The sequence below is a fragment of the Miniopterus schreibersii genome (assembly GCF_964146895.1).
Source record: "Miniopterus schreibersii genome assembly, chromosome: 3".
NCBI lineage: Eukaryota > Metazoa > Chordata > Mammalia > Chiroptera > Miniopteridae > Miniopterus > Miniopterus schreibersii.
The window spans coordinates 14,217,578-14,235,470 of record NC_138103.1 but is presented as its reverse complement, the minus strand read 5'-3'; the positions used below and the strand labels follow the sequence as shown (position 1 = coordinate 14,235,470).

The window sequence follows — 17,893 nt, the reverse complement described above, 5'->3', positions numbered from 1 at the left end:
TCCTCTCGCCTCACCTGAAGGGCATCTCCCACGACTGCAATTAGATGCCAAGATTTCATCGTCGGCTGCAAAAGTGCCTCCTGTTTCCTCCCCGGGAGGACGCGGGAGAAGTCCCGAGGCCGGCGCGCGGCCCCCACGTGCCGGCAATGTAAATGACTCCGGCCCTGCGCCGGGCGCGGCGCTGCCTGGCAGCCTCGCACCGTGGCCAGCAGGTGCAGAAAGGGGGGCGGGGGAGAGGGAGCGAGCAGCCCTAGCGAGGAGGCAATCAACGCGGAGACAGACACAAAGGGAGGCCACCGAGGTGCCACGGACGCTGCAGCGCCTCAGCCCAGCTGCCCGGGTCGTCTTGGCCTCCGCGCCAAAAAAAAAAAAAAAAAAAAAAAATGCTCGCCAAATTGGACGCCCAATGTTTTTGCAAAGTCTTGCAGCCTGCGAAGGCGCTGGATGCCCAGGCTGCGTGGGTCCCGCCTCCACGCTTCTACAAGGGGGTGCAAAGCACCCAGCTGCCAGCGCTATCTTCTCCCCCCCCACCTCGTCTCCCCCCCCCCACGCACGTGTCCCTTCCCTTGCTCTTTCAAGCATTAAATATGTACCACATGACAGAATAGGGCACCTTGCAAGGTCCTCCGAGTCCGCACTTGACAACCAATTTTAACTCACCAGCAGTGAGATGTCTAAAGGCAGGATATAAGCAGTTCCAATTACTTACACGGCTCCTGCATTATTCAAGACGTCCACGGGACAGTATTTACGACTTCCAACATGCTGCTACTTCACATATATAAATACTAGTAAAAGATGAAAAGCCCGCCGCCGTCTCCCCCCAGGGCTGCCACAGATTCTCTCCTGGAGGCGGCTGCACTTTTCCCAGCACTGTGATCTCAAACCTTCCTGCACGTGATGCACATGCTGGAGAGCCGGAGCCTGCGTCCGGGGGGAAAGATCTGCTGTGTCCTGTTGCACTTTACCCATCCCCTTGAAAGTGTATTTACCTTGAAGAATTACGACATCAAGGCAAATTCCCCCCCCCTTTTTTTTTAAGTTAAGTGGGAATGAGTTGTACAAGGTCCCAGCTATTCCCAGTCTAAGTGCTGCTTCCCTTAAGGATTAAGCCATTGATGGGCTGGGGAAGTGAGCCTTTTGGATCGAGAAAAAATTAGGTTGTTTTTTGTGTGTTTTTTTTACTTTTTCCTTACAGTCAGAACTGAAAAGTGCATGGCCGGAGATGGCCTTGCTGCTTTAAGCACTTAAGGATGGAACGGGAGGGATCTAAACCTGCATGAAGATTTCACACGTGGGTAAATAGAGGACGTTTTATTAACAGGGAAAGATTCATTGTCTTCCTTGCCATTTCTCGGATACTTTATTTCAGTTAAAGGCCTCGTGTACAACTGATTAGAACTGTATATATCAGTAAGCAAATTTTAAAATGCTAATAAATCTCTCAGATGTTTATTTTCACATTTATTACAGCCTCATATCTAGAGGCAATATTTTCAGAGTTGTGTTTTTTTTTTTTGGAACATGCCAAGTCCCTACGTAGCCATCATCCATCTCTGTCAGGCCAATAACAAAATGAGAAGTGTTATCCCCTTTTACACATTAAGGGGGTTTTCAGATTGAGTTAAAATGCTGTTTTCATTGCTCCCCGTAGAGTTAAGGAAAGTTTACCCCCGTTTTCTCCACCTGCCTTTCTTGGGGGCGGTGGCATGTAAAGGATGCGAAGATAGCGTTAGGTAAAACTTCCTTTCACAGTGATGACCCACTATACTCCCTGGTTATTTTAACAGTTAAGGTCTAATGCAAGCACATGTCCTCCAGCCTTGTGGTAAAATGGCCAAAGGTTTCTAGACTTTTCATAACCAGACAGGTTTCCAGACTTTTTGCATAACCAGAACCCTATGTAATTATAGAGATACACAAACATAAAGTGTTATTTTTACTGTATCTGCCAGCAGAGACTGGCATTCTCAGTGGACTGGTTTGATTCACAGATCAGTACACAAAAGCAAGGTTATTCTAAGTTAAGGATGGGGGGGGGCGGGGGGGAGGGGAGGAGATAGCAAACCCTAATTACAACCCCATTTGTCCTCTTGTTCCCTGGCACATATGGCCATTTAATCACAGAGTGTGACAACCTTGGCAGATGTTGCCAAACCTGGTTATTGATATAAATTGCTATTCTCATGTGTAAGTGCCCCGGCAAAGAGTTAAGACGATGTCTGTACTCACCCAGAGGGAAATAAAGGTCCACACTAGCATCTGTGGCAACAAGACCAGATGATACAGGGCTAAGGTCGCTTCCTCGCTCCCACTGTATGGGGAAAGCACCAGTGGATGAAACCCCCAAGCCCCTGCGGGAACGCAAAGTGGTGGTGTCGCTCTGGAAACCGATTTACTGAGATGAATTAAAATCGAGAATGCGCTCACTCTATAACCAAGGAGCTCTACGTCTAATGTCCACCTGAAAAAGCATATGCACAAGCTATGTTAAGGGATGTACCAGCATCACTGCTTGTAACAGGAAAAAGAACAACAAACTAAGTATGTATTGGCATAAAACTATGATATGCCCTGTGTGGAATACTATATAGCAGTGAAAATGCTAATTAAAGCTACCTGCTGATAATTTGTAGCTGTAAGAGCATGGAGATCTATAGAGAAAAAAGCTGCTATACAGACTACATAGTACAACTATATGTACATATATTTTTCAGTAAAAATTTTGCCGAGATAAAGAAGCAAGTTTTAACTGATTCATACACTATGATACAATTTATGAGAGAAAATGCACAAGTGAAATAATATGATGGATTTTCTATAGATATATACTTATTTGTGGATGAATAGGAAATGATCCAGAAGGAAGGCTGGCCAAATTCAGCTATTGCCTGTTTTTGTACAACCCACTAGCTGAAAATGTCTTTTATATTTAAGTGGTTAAAAAAAAAAAAAAAAAAAAAGCATAAAAAGAAGAGGAATATTTTATGATATGTGAAAAATGTAGAAAATTCAAATTTCACTGTCCGAGAATGCAGTTTTATTGGAATACAGCTATGTCCCATTTGCTTACACATTGTCTGTAACTGCTTCTGCTCAGTGGCGGTGTTGATTAGTGATGATAGAGACCAAATGGCCCACGAAGCCCAAAATATTTACTATCTGGCCTTTGCCAAAAAAAGTTCCCCAATCTCTGGTCTAGAAGAATGGGCCCCAAATTCATAACAGTCTTCTTTCTGGGGAAATGGGAGGAGACGGGCTGATGGAGCAGGGTGAGAGAGCTCTAGTTCCCTTTTAAGAGAATTTGTATATCGGTACTATACTTTTATAAAGAGGTAGCATGTGTGTTTTATATACTAACCCTTTAGATATGTGCGCTCGTACATATAAACACAGACGCATAACTTACAAAATGAAGTTTGTATGTATATAAAACCTTTAAATTATGCATGCATATAATATATTCATACATATATACAAACACTACGCACACATGTGGCTTGTCTTGACCCAACAGAATGTATGTACCACTTTTAAAGTGTGTGTGGATGTAGAGATAGATACACATACCTGGAACAAATAAATTCAAAATAGGCAGCTCTTGGTGGTAGAAATATGGGAGCCCATTACGTTCTTCTTTGTTATTTCAGGTATTTGTCAATTTTCCAAATAGATATAAAATAGAAGGAGACACTGGACACCCCTGGCCATATAAGTGGTGACAACCACCATTGTGCCAACAGTATTTCTCTCACCAGGATCTGCCTTTTCTCTTCAAGTCCTGAATGATAAGACCTTCAAAAAAACATCCAGGTTTGGCTTACGCTCACCAAACATTTCTGGAAAACCCCAGTATCTAATTGCTTCTTCATAGGAAAAAAAATTGCTAAGCCTCAGTGCACTAAAGATTTTTATAAAAATCAATCTTATCCTTGGAGTAAAATGCGACATAGATTATCCTTTGTGCTAGAAGTTATGGTAATGACCGGCTGAGATCGGCCTCACAATACAGGAATATTGCTTCTTTACCAGTTTGAAAATATTTTCTCATAGAAAAGCACAAAGCAGGTTCCATCTGAAGAAATAAAATGAAATTACATAGCAACCACGCTGGCGCTTTGTCGGATTAGAACAGTGGGACCTAATGATTTTCTTTGTCCTGACGTCTACTAATCCAGTTGCATCGGGAAAGGTGAGCTTAATGAAGCATATTGAGATGGGAGAGCACACGATTTATGGTGGACTGATTGTGGTTATATTCTGAAATGGATCCCATTAGCTCAACATTGGTGGCTAGTAAATGACCACATTTCCTAACAGACAAATGCATGAATTACTTGGGCATATTTTAGAAGCATGGTTCACCTAACAACTTTAAAGTAGGACCAGGTGAACGACATTCTTTAATGAGGCTTAGCAGACTTATTTTGAGCAAGAAACAGAATTATTGCAACCGAACATCCGTTCCACCTCTTCGTAATTTAGCACGCACGCATAACCTTTTTCTCGAGGTGGTCTGTATCAAGCACGCTACTGAGAGGAATGGTTTTTAATTAAATAGCATTGCAACAAACAAGTATTGTTTTTCCATGCTTTTTATAAATATAAAACCAATGTGTGTTGATCTTGGAAAGCTTACAAGATTTGGAAAAGCACGGGGGGGGGGGAAAGTCACTCATTATTTTAGCATCCAAAGACAGCCACATGCAATATTTGATTGCAAATCCATCCACTTCAGACATTTTTTATTGAATAGGTAAATAAAAATTCATAAACACAACAGACATTTTACCACATAAAATGCCTTATCATATTGTCTCACTTTGCCGTATCTCATGAGGAGGTTCTGCCTAATAATAATAAAAATAATAAAAAGATAGCATCAATTTTGGTATACCACTATAATGCACGGTTTTGTTTCATTCTATGTTAAATAACACTGCAATGAACATCCTTGCCTATAATGTCATGAGCTTGTCTCTGTTCTTTATCTCATGGTAAATATCTGAAAGCGAAACCGATAGGTCAAAATGTGGGCACTGGTTTTAGGATTTTAGCTATAAGGAACTAGAATACTGGAATGTTCTACTAACCTATATTCCCAGTAGTGGTATAAAAGAGAACCCATTTCAACCTGGGAACAATTTGGGGCCAACTAGTTCCTCTTTCAATAACCATCCCCCTGGCTCTGGCCCTTCTTCCATCCACCTGCTCCAACTGGGCCACCGCCCAACTGCAGGCTAAATTAGCATAAAAGAGCTCAGACACAGAAAACAAAGGTGGTAATGGGGAGCAATTTAAATCTAAGCTTATTTAACCTAAGTGGCTAGTGGCTGTCCATTTTGTCTTAATTGCCTTTTAAACTAAAATCAATGTTAAATTACCTGAACAACAGCTTCTGCACAATTGCAGACTGAAAATTCTTTAAGTGCCTCCTCAAAAGCCTTTGGCTCTTATTGGGCCAGATGACAGGAAAAGAGTCTCCTTCTTCTCCACGGTGCCCCGGCTTTGGATTACGGAATGTAATTCAAGGGTGGGCGCCCCTGAAAACCGCCGCCAAGTCGGCTCTGATGAGCTGCCCCTTGACAGGTGGTGTTCAAATGAAATCTACGTGATGGAAGGTGGATAATAGCTTCCCTCTGTCATTCCTTCCCTCTTTCCTCCCTCCTTCCTCTTAGAAGTCCCTGTAACATTTGTCTCAAAAACAGCCATTACTTGATTAGTAATAGCCAGCTTCTCTCATTTTTGTCCCTACTTCCAACGTAGAACCAAAAGAAAGCTAAATATGCCCCATAACCAGTCATGTAGAAGGTCCTGCTTCCTCTTGGTCCACCTGCATCTTCCCCAGGCCAGAAACCTCTGATCAGGGCATTCCTGAAGCCTCCCCTTTTCCTCCTATAAAGCTTTCCACTCTTCTACCTAACTCCCCGAGCCTCTGCCAAAACACAAGTGATGGTGGCTGTCATCCCAGCTATAGCCAGTAAACACCCTCTGCTTGTTCTCATTTAGTTGGTCTTTGTTTATTTCTACAATGGTTGTTTTCAATATTTTGTTTGGTGAACAAGACAGACAAAGCCCCAGCCCTCGGGGAGCTTATGTTCTAGTAGGAAATAAATGTTGCCATGAGATGGGGGAATGAGGATCGGTGCCATAGATAAGATTCTTGGGTTGTTAGGGTTTATTATTACATAGTTCGGCTTCCTGCCTTTGTTTCACTCAAATACTATTGAGCCCATGCCACCTGAGCTGCACTGTCGAGCTACAAAAATGAGGCAGATGTATGTACTCTGCCAGCAAAGAGCCTCGGAGGGTGATATACGTTCACCAATAACCAGAACACAAAATAGACAAGTTGGCGGTACCCGAAATAAGGTTCAGGTTCAGAGCTGGGAGAGCTAAGATGCAGGAGGGAAACTTTACTTGCAGATATTGCACGGTGTCCTGGGATCCCGGAGCAGAAGATTGGGTGCACAGTGGTGGGGTCAGGACAATGCTGCTCCAAAACACAGCACCTTGGTGTACTGGACATGTGAAGCTAAAGGACTTGAGAAACGGCAGGTGCAGGAGAGCTCTCTGACCTGCCTGCTCCCTGAAACAAGAGCTCACATGAGAGGTGCCCGTGGTACAGGAAAGGAGCATCCTTTCTCTGGAGGTAGAAGGACCACAACCAGGAGAGAAGTACAAATAAATAGGCCTCGCTAAGTTGCCTCCCCAGTTCACTACCCTTCGGTCATATCCCTTTGTCCTATCACGTTTTTCCACGACTTTCCACTTTTCATCCAACCTCGTATAAGGTGCCCATTCCCTTATAAGGTGGGTCTTCATTCCCTTATGGAGGCCCCTGTGTCACATGCAACAACTTGCATGAACTAAATGTGTATGTTCTCTTGTTGACCCATCTTTCGTCAGTTCCAGTCACAGGGCCCCGGGGGTGGAGGACCTAAGTGAAGGACAAGGTATGTCCCCCCCCTACAATGGGAGAGATACATGCATTATCATCGGTCTTCTGTAGGTTACACCAGCATGGACATTGTGAAGATGGAAAAGGCTTGCTTGCAGATACCCCTAAATAGTCATTCTATCTTCATTAGAACAACTTTCCCTTGAACTGCCTAAATAGAAAATTGGATACAAGGGTTGGAGAGCAAAAAAGTCATAAAAGACATGGCTGATCATTCTGTTCCCCAAACCCCCTCTCCCTGCAGGGGGTAGCAGTCTGTCACCCCGGTAGGAGTGATACAACAGGACTCTTGAGCCCAATGACCTGATGTGATCTCGGCCTAGGACAGAATGTGAGTAGAAATCTCAACACTGAGGGGGTCTTCTTCCTGAGGGTTTAGGAGATGGAAAGGCAGCTGATGCTATAGGCCTATGTCAGCCAACATCTCCTCCTGGGCTACCATGCAGATGCCAATTGTTACCCCCTTTCTCTGTCCTCTTACTCCTTAGAGAAACTGCTCCTCTCCCAGCCCCACCTCAACCAGTCGCCCATCCAGGGACCAGGGTCAGACATCTACCCTTATCTGGTCAAACTGGAGTGTCTCTTAGACTTTTGGAAAGAGATGGAAGGGTGAGCTTCCACAGCTGGACTTGTAAGATCAGGTAGATTTCATGGTAGAGTCTGATGACTAGTCAAGAGACACAGTCCAGGACAGAAAGGCAACCTCTAGAAAGAACTGGAAAGAAGGGGGAGACAGATAAGCAGAAACAAGAGTCTGTTTGGCCCCAGAGAAAGGCAGAGATGGGGAGAATTGCTGTCTTGGCCACTGAAAGCTTTCTTCTTTAATTCTCTATTCTTTATCTCAGCTAATGCTTCCTATGAAAGCCGACTTCCCGTGAAGTCCAGACCCCACTCTCCATCCTTGCTAGAATCTCTAGACACAGTTGGGAATGCACAGACATGGCCAGCCTGCAAAAAAGTCCCCAGATCCCTTTGCTTTGCAGAAAAGCAAAATATCCCAATGCTGAGATGAATAAACGTCTTCCCCGTGGCTCATGCTCTTTCATGAAGCGTAGCTAGAGCCAGCCCATCAGAAATGCAATTTAAACACTGAGTATTAAAATAAATACAAGTTCTCTGATTCTAAAAGCTTTGTTAGGTTTTCTTTTTTTTTTTTTTTTCCATTTTAAGCATAAAGATGTCTTCTTGTCTGAGAATGTCACCAAAATATAAGTGATCGATTCATTCCTGTAACATTATATACGTGGATGCCCATTATATTCCATATGTGAATTCCAGAACCTTTGTTGGGCCTGGAGATACAAAGCGGGTAAGTCTGTTGATAAAGGCAAATACAAACAATATTACAATATAAAATAGTATTGTAATTACTGGAATCAGTGACATAAAGAGTGCTATGCATCTGCTTAGCAGAGGAGGCTTCTTGCTCTGCCTAATGACAAAAGGCAGATTTCAGAGAATTCACAAAGGTGATGCTTGAGGTGGGTTTTAAAGGATGCACAGGAGTTCGTTCAACATAGTCAGAAGAGAAAGGCATTCTAACAAGAGGACACGACTTATACAAAGCAACAGAGGTGTGACCGCGTGAGCTAGGGGACAGGGTAGATGTATGAACTGGTCGCAGGTCAGATGACAAAGGGCCCTGTGAATCATACTAAGGAGTTTCAACCCCATTGCCCCACAAAGAAGTGGAAGGCAGTGGTAGGAAAGCTACTCCATCTGGAAGGTAGAGACGAACCACTGAAAGCAGGGAGATCCGTTAGGAGAGCCTTGTTATATTCCAGGCCAAAGATGATGAGGGTTTGCATAAACAAAGACATGGCAGGAAGGGTGTAGTGGAAAGGAAGGATTTGATACGTCTCCTATAAATAGCACTGACAGGACTCGTTGAATGATGGGAAGATATATATGCATGGGGATGACTAAATAAAAAGTGTGAAAAAAGCCCAAAAGTTAATGTCAGTTCCTAGATCTGCGCTACAAGTTATTGATTGAATCGCTACCCAATGACGACGTTCAGGAGCATCAGGTAAAGATCTGGGAAAGACAAGAGGCTCATATTGGCTGCAGTGAGTTGGGTGCCCCTGCGGAACTTCCAGATGAACTTATCCAAGGGGCGAGTGGATCCATAGGCCTGGGACTCTGGGGAGAGGCTCTGATCACCTTGAATTCACGAGCTTAGAGAGCTTGGGCATAGACTAGGTGACCTTGGAAGTGTAGATAGACCCTGATACTTGACACTATTAATGTCCAAGGCAACACAGTAAGATACAGTTGCTAATCAAGTCATAAAATACATTTGAATAAATGCGCAGAAGACAGGACTGTGCCCTGTGTTTTATATGACAACATAGTCACACATTTAACATCCATGGCTGGTTTATAACCAGTAAGGTGCACTGAGGTGGTTAAATCCATGCACTGTTACTGTAACCACCTGGATCCAATGTGACCTTTTTAACATACTCACGCTTCACGGATCTGGGGAGCACACAATGGAACAGCCAGACTCACTTAAATGCAGAAATTTCAGCTATAGACAATGTTTAGTCAGGCGTCTGTATATGGATATTTAAAACGAATGGTAATACTATAATAATGCATTCACTACACAAAAGTCTGTTTGCCAGGCACAAAGCAGACATTTAACGAATGTTTACTGCCTGCCAGGCTCACAGTGTGCCAAGGCTGAGCAGGAAACAGCTTACTTTGGGTCACTTTGCTGTCTAGAATTTCAGCTCCCTTGTTATCGCAGACCCTTTATCACGAGGACGATGCCACTGTTCATGTGCCCACAGCTTAGTCCCCGGGAGATACAGTATAGGATTGTGAGGTGCCCACCTGCTACCCTATCGGTCTCGGTTGGCATCGGAGGACCCCTAACTCTCACTTAGGGAGCCACTGGCATAAGAGAGCATTTCAGGGGCTGGATGATGTCTCTGCAGGAAGCTCAAAGTCCCCATGCTAAGCAGTGCCATGGCAATCCTACCCGAGGTACAGACATTCAACCGGAACATGGGAAGGGCTCCAGGCAGAGCACCTATGCGACGGGGGAGCCTGAACCAGGAGCTAGGGATCTGCCTTCCTCCTGGGCTCTCAGCTTGGGGACACCCCTCAGAGCGGGTGCAGCTCAGCCTGCCCAGGGCGGGTTTTCACAGCAACAGCTTTTCCGCAGGCCTGGCCCCCAAAGGCAAGCCAAGGCCTCAGCTGGAGCCTAACTGAAGGGGGTCCATCCCCGAGCTGCGCTGGCCCCTGAAGGAGGCTCCGACCCAAGGCCTCCGAAAGGGACCGCCCCGGGAGCCCCGGCTGCATCCTGGCTGGGTCTCTAGAGCGCCACCGGCGCGGGGCAGGCCGGGGTTTATTCCTTAGTAGCACTTGCTGTTTCGCTGAAAATCCTTAGGTGTGACTTTATTTTCCTTTCGACTTTTCTATATTTTACCCCAGCACTTTTTTTCCTATTTCCTTGCCTCTCCACTTTCATTCCTATCAGAATCCTCAATGTTCTCTCTTTTTTTTTTCCACTTTAAAATGATTAATTTTATATTATGTGAATTTCACCTCAATACATTATTTTTAAAAACCACAACTACGCCCCTCTCCCACTCCTTGCCTCTTAAGTGGTTTTTTTTTTAGGCTTTTATTTTTTATTTATTTTATTTTATTATTTTATTTTATGGGTTTAAACTTTATTGTTTCGAGTGTTACAGATGCCCCCTTTTTCCTCCATTAGCCCTCTCCACCCTGCTCCCGCCCCCACCCCAGGCCATCCCCACACTATCGTTTGTATCCTTTGTCCATGGGTTATGCATATAAGCATATAAGTTCTTTGATTAATCTCTTCCTTCCCTGCCCCCCTTCCCTCTGAGATCCCTCAGTCTGTTCCATGTTTCAGTGTCTCTGGATCTGTTTTGTTCATCAGTTTATTTTGTTCATTAGATTCACCTCATAAGTGAGATACTTGTCTTTCTCTGCCTGGCTTATTTCACTTAGCATAATATTCTCCAGGTCCCTCCATGCTGCCCCAAAGGGTACGAGATTCTTCTTCTTTATAGCTGCATAGTACTCCATGGTGTAAATGTCCCACAGCTTTTTTATCCGCTCATCTACTGATGGGCCCCTGGGCTGTTTCCAGATCTTAGCTATTGTAAACTGTGCTGCTATGAACAGAAACTCCGCCACTGACCTTGGCACAGCAGCCAGCTGCATCCAGGTACTATGTGCGCCCCACAGGCTTTTTCTGTCCATAGTTTTTGTTACTCATGTAGTGGGAGAGAACCTTCCAGGGTCAGAAAGAATATCCTAGGACCCCTCTAAAGCCTGGGATGTCTCGTCCCTGAGAAAAGTTAGAGGAATGAGGGGGCCACAATTTAGCAAGGAAGAAAAATTAGGACACGTTTTAAAAGTCTCTGCTGAGCATTTTAATGTTTTAATGCATGTGCATCAATAAAACAATTTCATTTGTTTTTGCAAATGCAAAACCAAAAAAATAGTGATTTAAGGGCTCTTTAGCAGGTGAGAATTTTTATGGCCAAACGATGTCCCATTAGACTTGTTAATAAAACAGAAAGTACTGTACCAATCACAGTTTGAGTGACAGCGATGTGTCATTTGCGATTTCTGGAACTAATTCTGATTTAAATGTCCCACTGCAGATGGCAATGCTCTAAACTAGAATTGTGCTCTTTACAAAATCATTTTGGGTGTTATAGGAAATATTAATTTGTTCCCAGGGGCCTGGTCCAGCCGGGGATCTCAGTGAACTGTAATTCTGAGCCTTGCAATCAGCCTGGGTGACTTACTGGAAGTCCTTATTTGTGGAAAAAGTAAAAATCTAAACTATAGGCTCTTCATAACTAAGGGACATAAGTAAAATTGTCTTCCTAACCACCCCTACCCCCATCACAGTGTGAGAGACATGGGACTTTTGCCTCATGCAGCAAAGAGCTGACTTCAAATCATCTCTTTACAGAGACAAGCACCATCCCCACACCACACACCCTTCTCCCTACGCCCATCCCTCAGGCCTGGATAAACTATTTCTTTAGTAGTTTGTTGGGGTTTTTTTAGCTCAAAAGGTAAAGGACATTTTGGCCACAAGATGACCATCAGAAACATTGACCCAATAAAAATATAAAATAAAAAAAAAGCTTACTTTAGAATTTTCCTATGAATCCTTTATTGGCCTTGCTACTATCTTGACAAAAGCAGACAAGCTGCATTAGCAAACCTAAGGACTTTACAGGAAAACAGAAACTGCCTTTGGGCGGGGGAGTAATTTATTGCTCTGAAAAATGCCCCTGTAAGTACCACTAACTGATGGCAGAGGAGACCTCAGTCTCATCCCACAGCTGGAAGGATCCAGTGGCTCGTAAATGGTGGTTCATGCTTCATGCTTCTCCTAAAAGTCCATGTGCTTTCCCTTCCCTATATATTTGTTTTTATATAAAACATCATACCTTTCCTCCAAAAGCTTCAAGCTAAATTGATGTTCCAGGAAACAAGAACTATGTGTTCTAGGGTTAAGGATCCTTGTCCCACCATATTGTGTTTCTAGAGGGTATAAACACTGCAGTTCAGGACCGCCCGTAGGTATAAAGCCGCCTGGCCTGGGCATCTATGTCTGTCACTGCATTTAATAGTCATAAAATTATTATTACAGTAACAGCACTATTAAAAATAAGCACTGTGTTAATGTAATCTCAGTTCCTGGTGATGCTGCAACACTTTACATATAATAACCCACTGAATGCAGATTAATTGAAAAGGTGCTCAACATCACTGATCACCAGGGAAATCAAAACCACAGTGAGATATCACCTCACACCTATTAGAAATGGCTATTGTGTGTGTGTGTGTGTGTGTGTGTTGGTGACGATGTGCAGAAAGGGGAACCTTGTACATTGTAGGTGGGGATGTGAATTGGCGCAGCCAGTATAAGAAGCAGATTGGAACTTCCTAAAACTAAAAATAGAACTACCATTTGACCCAGCAATCTCATTTCTGGGTGTACGTCCAAAGGAATTGAAGTCAGGCTCTCAGAAAGCTATCCGCACTCCCACGTTCACTGCAGCACTGTGCACACCAGCCAAGGCATGAAAACACACACACACGAAATGCCCAGCAGTGGACCAATAGATCAAGAACATGTGATATATATATATATATATATATATATATATATATATATATACACAGAGGAATATTATTCAACCTCAAAAAAAAAAGAAAGAAAATCCTGCCATTTGCAGCAACACGAATGGACCTATAATGAAAAGAGCCAGATACAGAACAACAAATACAGCATGATCCCACTCTTATGAGCAATCTAAAATATCCATCTCAACAAGCAGAGAGTAGAATCGTGGTTACCGGGGCTGGGGTAGGGGTGGGGCGGGGTGGGGAAGGGGGAAATGAGGAGATGTAGGGCAAAGCATCCAGGTTTCAGTTACGCAAGATGAATGAGTTCTGACGCCCTAACATACAGCATGGTGACTATGGTTAACAACACTGTATTGTATACTTAAACATTTGCTAAGCAGTTAAATCTTATGTTAAGTGCTCTTACCACAAAAGAAAAAATATTAAGAACTGAAAAATAAGAGGGCTAGTAGAACCTTTTGGAGATGATGGGTAAGTTCACGGCCTTGACTAAGGGGACGGTCTTACAGGTGAGCACTGATCTCCAAACTCACCAGGTTGCAAACATTAAATGTCCCAGGTTTTTGAGGGTCAATCACACCTAATAAAGTGGCTCAAAAATAAATATATAGATTAATTAAACCTCATATTACTAAATGTAATTCATACAAGCAATTAATAATATAAATGATTTAATCAACTGCACTTAATTGTATTAGAGCCAACATAGAATGGGAATACTGGTCCCAAGTTAGGACTGTTCAGGTTTCTGCACCTCTCTGAGTAGATTGCATTTTTGTCTTTACTTTTTCCATATCTTCATTGCTAGATTCTAAGTATTAGTGTCCACAGTAAACACTGTGCTCTTACTCAAAGCACAAGAGCCTAGCAAGTTCAGAATGCTTTACAGAGAAAATGCAGGGACAAAACTAGGTCATGAGCCTCCTCGGGTGCATGTGAAGCACCTTGTTTACCCCTCGAACCCGCATCCAACCCTCATGGAATTGACAACAGGATGGCGAGATGATGTGTCCAACCGTCTTACACCCAACAGCCATCCTCTTGAATTCAGACGTGTTGAAGTTTGAATTCTGGCTCAGGGAACCCCCAAGAAATCTGGCAAGTTATTGAAATCCTCCTCAACACCTGTTTCCTCTCCTCTAAGATGGGTTTAATACCAACCCATTCAGATGGTTGCTGAGGATTATAAAGTTAAACAACATGTTAAAGCACCCAGCACAGTAACTGGGAAATAGCAGACATTTAAGAAGGTTTGAAAAATAAACCAATGATGTTAAAATGCACTCAGGAAAGTTATAACCATTGATGGCTTAATTTTTTTATTATTTATTTTTTTAATTGATTTGAGAGAGAGAGAGAGAGAAACATCTATGTGAGAAACATTAATCGGTCATCTCTTATATGTACCCTGACCAGGGAATCAAACCCACAACCTGGGTATGTGCCCCGACTGGGAATCGAACCCACGATCTATTGGTGTACAGGAGGATGCTCCAACCAGCTGAGCCACTTGGACAGTTAAAAAGAAATTTTATCTTTTTTGGTTAAGGTAAGGGTTAGCTAAAAAGGTTAAAGGACACACACACACATATACTCATGCGGTCACAAATATATATAGTTTTCAAGTCTTTTATTGGTGTAACAATGAGTCAACTCAAACTTCAGTCTAAATCAGGCATCAAACTTCTCCTGTAAAGGTCTGGATAGTAAATAGTCTCTGCTTGTGGGCCATATGGTCTCTGTTGCAACTATTCAACTCTGCCCTTTAAGCACAAAAACAACCCTAGACAATATGGAAAGAAATGAGCATGGCCGTGTTCCAAGACAAGTCATTTAAGGACACACATATTCCCATGAGTGAGAAGGCTCTGGTCTAAAAGTGCATCGTAGCCAGGGTGTTGCCATTTTCCTTTCTACGTAGATTTTAGATGTTAAGGCCTGGGGACCTATGGGCTGTGTCCAACTGTCCAACTCTTCTGGGACAAAAATAAAAATAAAAGATATCTGTTAAAGAATGGAGCCTAATCCACTGTGTTATCTTGACTCTTATAGGCTCATCCACAGTATCAAAATAAAGAACAGCATCCTTATGCGTGGAAGGTGGAGGGGGAGTGCTGTCCTTCATCTTACTATCAGATAAAACAGATAGATAGAAATCAACAGCAAAACTCATCCCACCACCTTTTGTTTTCCTAAATAACCTATTCCACCTCATTCTGCAAACCTATCAAGTGTTAGACAACCACTGTGCCTGGGTAAAAACCTACTCAGAGAAGACCAAGAGGATAGAGAGTGGAAGTTATTAAAGGTAGTTCAATACGAGCAACACTTGCACGAGTCCAGGGCTTCAGGGTTTGTAGGTAGTTCAACACCCACTCTTTGTTATTTACTGTTCATGGTAATCAGATTAGACAGGAGAGGCTACGATGGTTAGACCCATTTTACAAAAGAAGATACGGCTTTGCAGAGCTAGTGAGCACCTTTCCTGAGGGCTAACAGAGCTAGGAACCCCTGGCTGAAGACCTGGCCCCAGGAGGCTGAGTCAGCACAATGCAGTTTTGCTGTGGGTGTTGGAAGGCATGCTTGGCACTCGCCTGGGGCCACCATGCTGTGCCCAAGCTGAGCCATGCAGAGGGGCCTCCTGTAAGCACTACAGACGGTCAGCCTGGAGTTTGCTCCTTCAGCCCAACATCACAGCCATGAGCGAACAGGCCTTCACACCATCCAGCCCCCAGGCTACCTGCTCACCACCAGCCTCTGCATCTTCCCATTGAGGCCTCAATCATCACTTATTAGAGACAAGCCTCCCCTGCCTGCAGAGCCCTTTCCAAAGTCTTGACCCACAGAATCTGTGAGTATAATAAAATATTTACTGTCTAAAAAAAAAAAGAACTGATCCTGGAATCGTGGAATCCTGTTCTTGGAGGCTGAGTCTTCCTCTGCCATATGCCTCCACCTCTTTTTAATGCTCAGCTATCCAGCCCGCTTGGCTTAAACAAACATTGCAGGGAGGAGAAGAGGTGAACTACATTCAGGGAAGCGATTAAGGCTGCTGCTGAGTAATTGATGTTTTAAATATGATCCGGGATCCATATGGAAGCGCGAGAGAGGTGACCTGCCCACTCAGAGTCAGCTTTTCCAAAATACTAGGGCCAAACCTTCATTCAGGAGCTGTTTTCCTTGCATTCAAAGATTTTCTTTTTTGGTATTCAAATGTATAATTGCCCTCCCTTCACATATCAGGCAAATGCTTGGCTAGACAGCAATTTTGTGATCAGTCCACTGCTAATATACATTAAATTGGGAATGACTTGGATATTAAGAATAATGCTGCATTGAAGCCCTTCTTTTATGCATTCATGTGGCAATTTTCAAAAGGTAAGCAGACTGAAAATATCTGTGCTATAGGGTTAATTAATAAAGGAGGCATTGGTAAATAAAAGTGTACACACACACACACATGCTCACATATACGTCTTCAAAATTATGCCAATTTCCACTCCCGCCGTCAGTATACGAGGGTTTTTGTTACCTCACAATCTTGCCCAAATTGGCTACTAGCGATTTTGTTAATGGTTGCCAATTCAAGATGCACAAATGGTATGTCACTGTTATTTTAATGTTTTTCTCTGGACACCAACGTTTAAGTGCAGTCATTAAAGCTGGCCCCCACTGGGATGAAAGGGCTGCCGTCACCCCAACAGCTGAAACTTGCTCAGAGGCTGGTGACAGTAAAGGGGGAGCATGCATCCATGGCTCCATTTAAAGGGCTCAATGAATTTTCAGAAATAACATGGAAATCTGAATCGGGTGTAGTGCACGTCAATAGTTTGGGATGATCAAGGGCCACCCCTCTCTGTATATCATTTTTCCTTAGTGGTCTTTGCTCTCTCGGAGGGGATGAGCCTTCAGTGTGGATGGTGGCCTCCCGCAGAGTTGCTTCTACTGCTCGTTCTCGGTGAGGATCTCACATCTCTCTGACCATGACGATGGCTGTAGTGGTGGGTATGTGACCCAGTGTTCTTCACTGAGGATGTTCGGAGAGCAAAATGAAATCCGGGCCCATGAGTAATCATGCACCATTTTATAGTGACCAAGACAGCCAAGAGAGCCAGTGGGAGAGCGAGACCCAGTCCCAGTGTGACACTGTCTGAGCTTCTGGATTCAGTAAACTTAGAGCAACCCTTAGAATTTTAAGTTCTGAATATTAATATTCTTCGTTTTTGCCTCGACTAACTTGGTGAGTTTTCTGCCACTTCTACCCAAAGGAAACATGACTAGTAGGTCAGTTCAAAAAAGGTTCTGACTCCAATTGTTAACTGCCCAACACTTTAATGTAGGGAATTCTCCTCTTTCCTATGTCATTCCACATGCCAAGGCTGAAGGACATGAATGACCAAAATACTAATAAATAACAGTAAATCAATAGGTGAATGAATGAACAATGGGGAAATGGTGATGTGTGTTTGTGTGTGTGTGTGTATATATATATATATATATGTATATGTATATGTGTATATGTATATGTATATGTGTGTGTATATACAAGTAGTGGAAATGGTGCAATACTGAATAAGCAGTGTTGAGTCAGCTAAATAAACCATTTCAAGAAAAATAATGCATGTTAGATTTGATACTTAATTTTTAAAAAGTAAATTCTAGGTAAATTAAGAAATGTACAGGTAAAGCATAAGACCATAAATTATGATAAGAAAGCATAAGAGGCTATTTTTATAAAAGTTGGATGGGGAAGGATAGTTTCTTGAGTCAATA

At 43.2% G+C, this 17,893-nt stretch overlaps 1 protein-coding gene across 7 annotated transcripts in view; it reads right to left on the bottom strand.

The window, feature by feature from the left end:
* Positions 1-17,893, bottom strand: part of RBFOX1 (RNA binding fox-1 homolog 1) — a 1,935,778-nt gene that overhangs the window by 988,017 nt on the left and 929,868 nt on the right. For 4 of the 7 annotated variants that reach the window (XM_081132144.1, XM_081132146.1, XM_081132168.1 and 1 more), the window contains exon 1: positions 15-338. The exons of the other annotated variants lie outside the window; for them this stretch is intronic. In XM_081132144.1, the coding sequence (XP_080988270.1) occupies positions 15-59 (45 nt within the window). In that variant the 5' untranslated portion in view covers positions 60-338. Of the gene's footprint in view, positions 1-14; positions 339-17,893 lie in introns of those variants that run through there. 7 annotated transcript variants of the gene reach the window in all.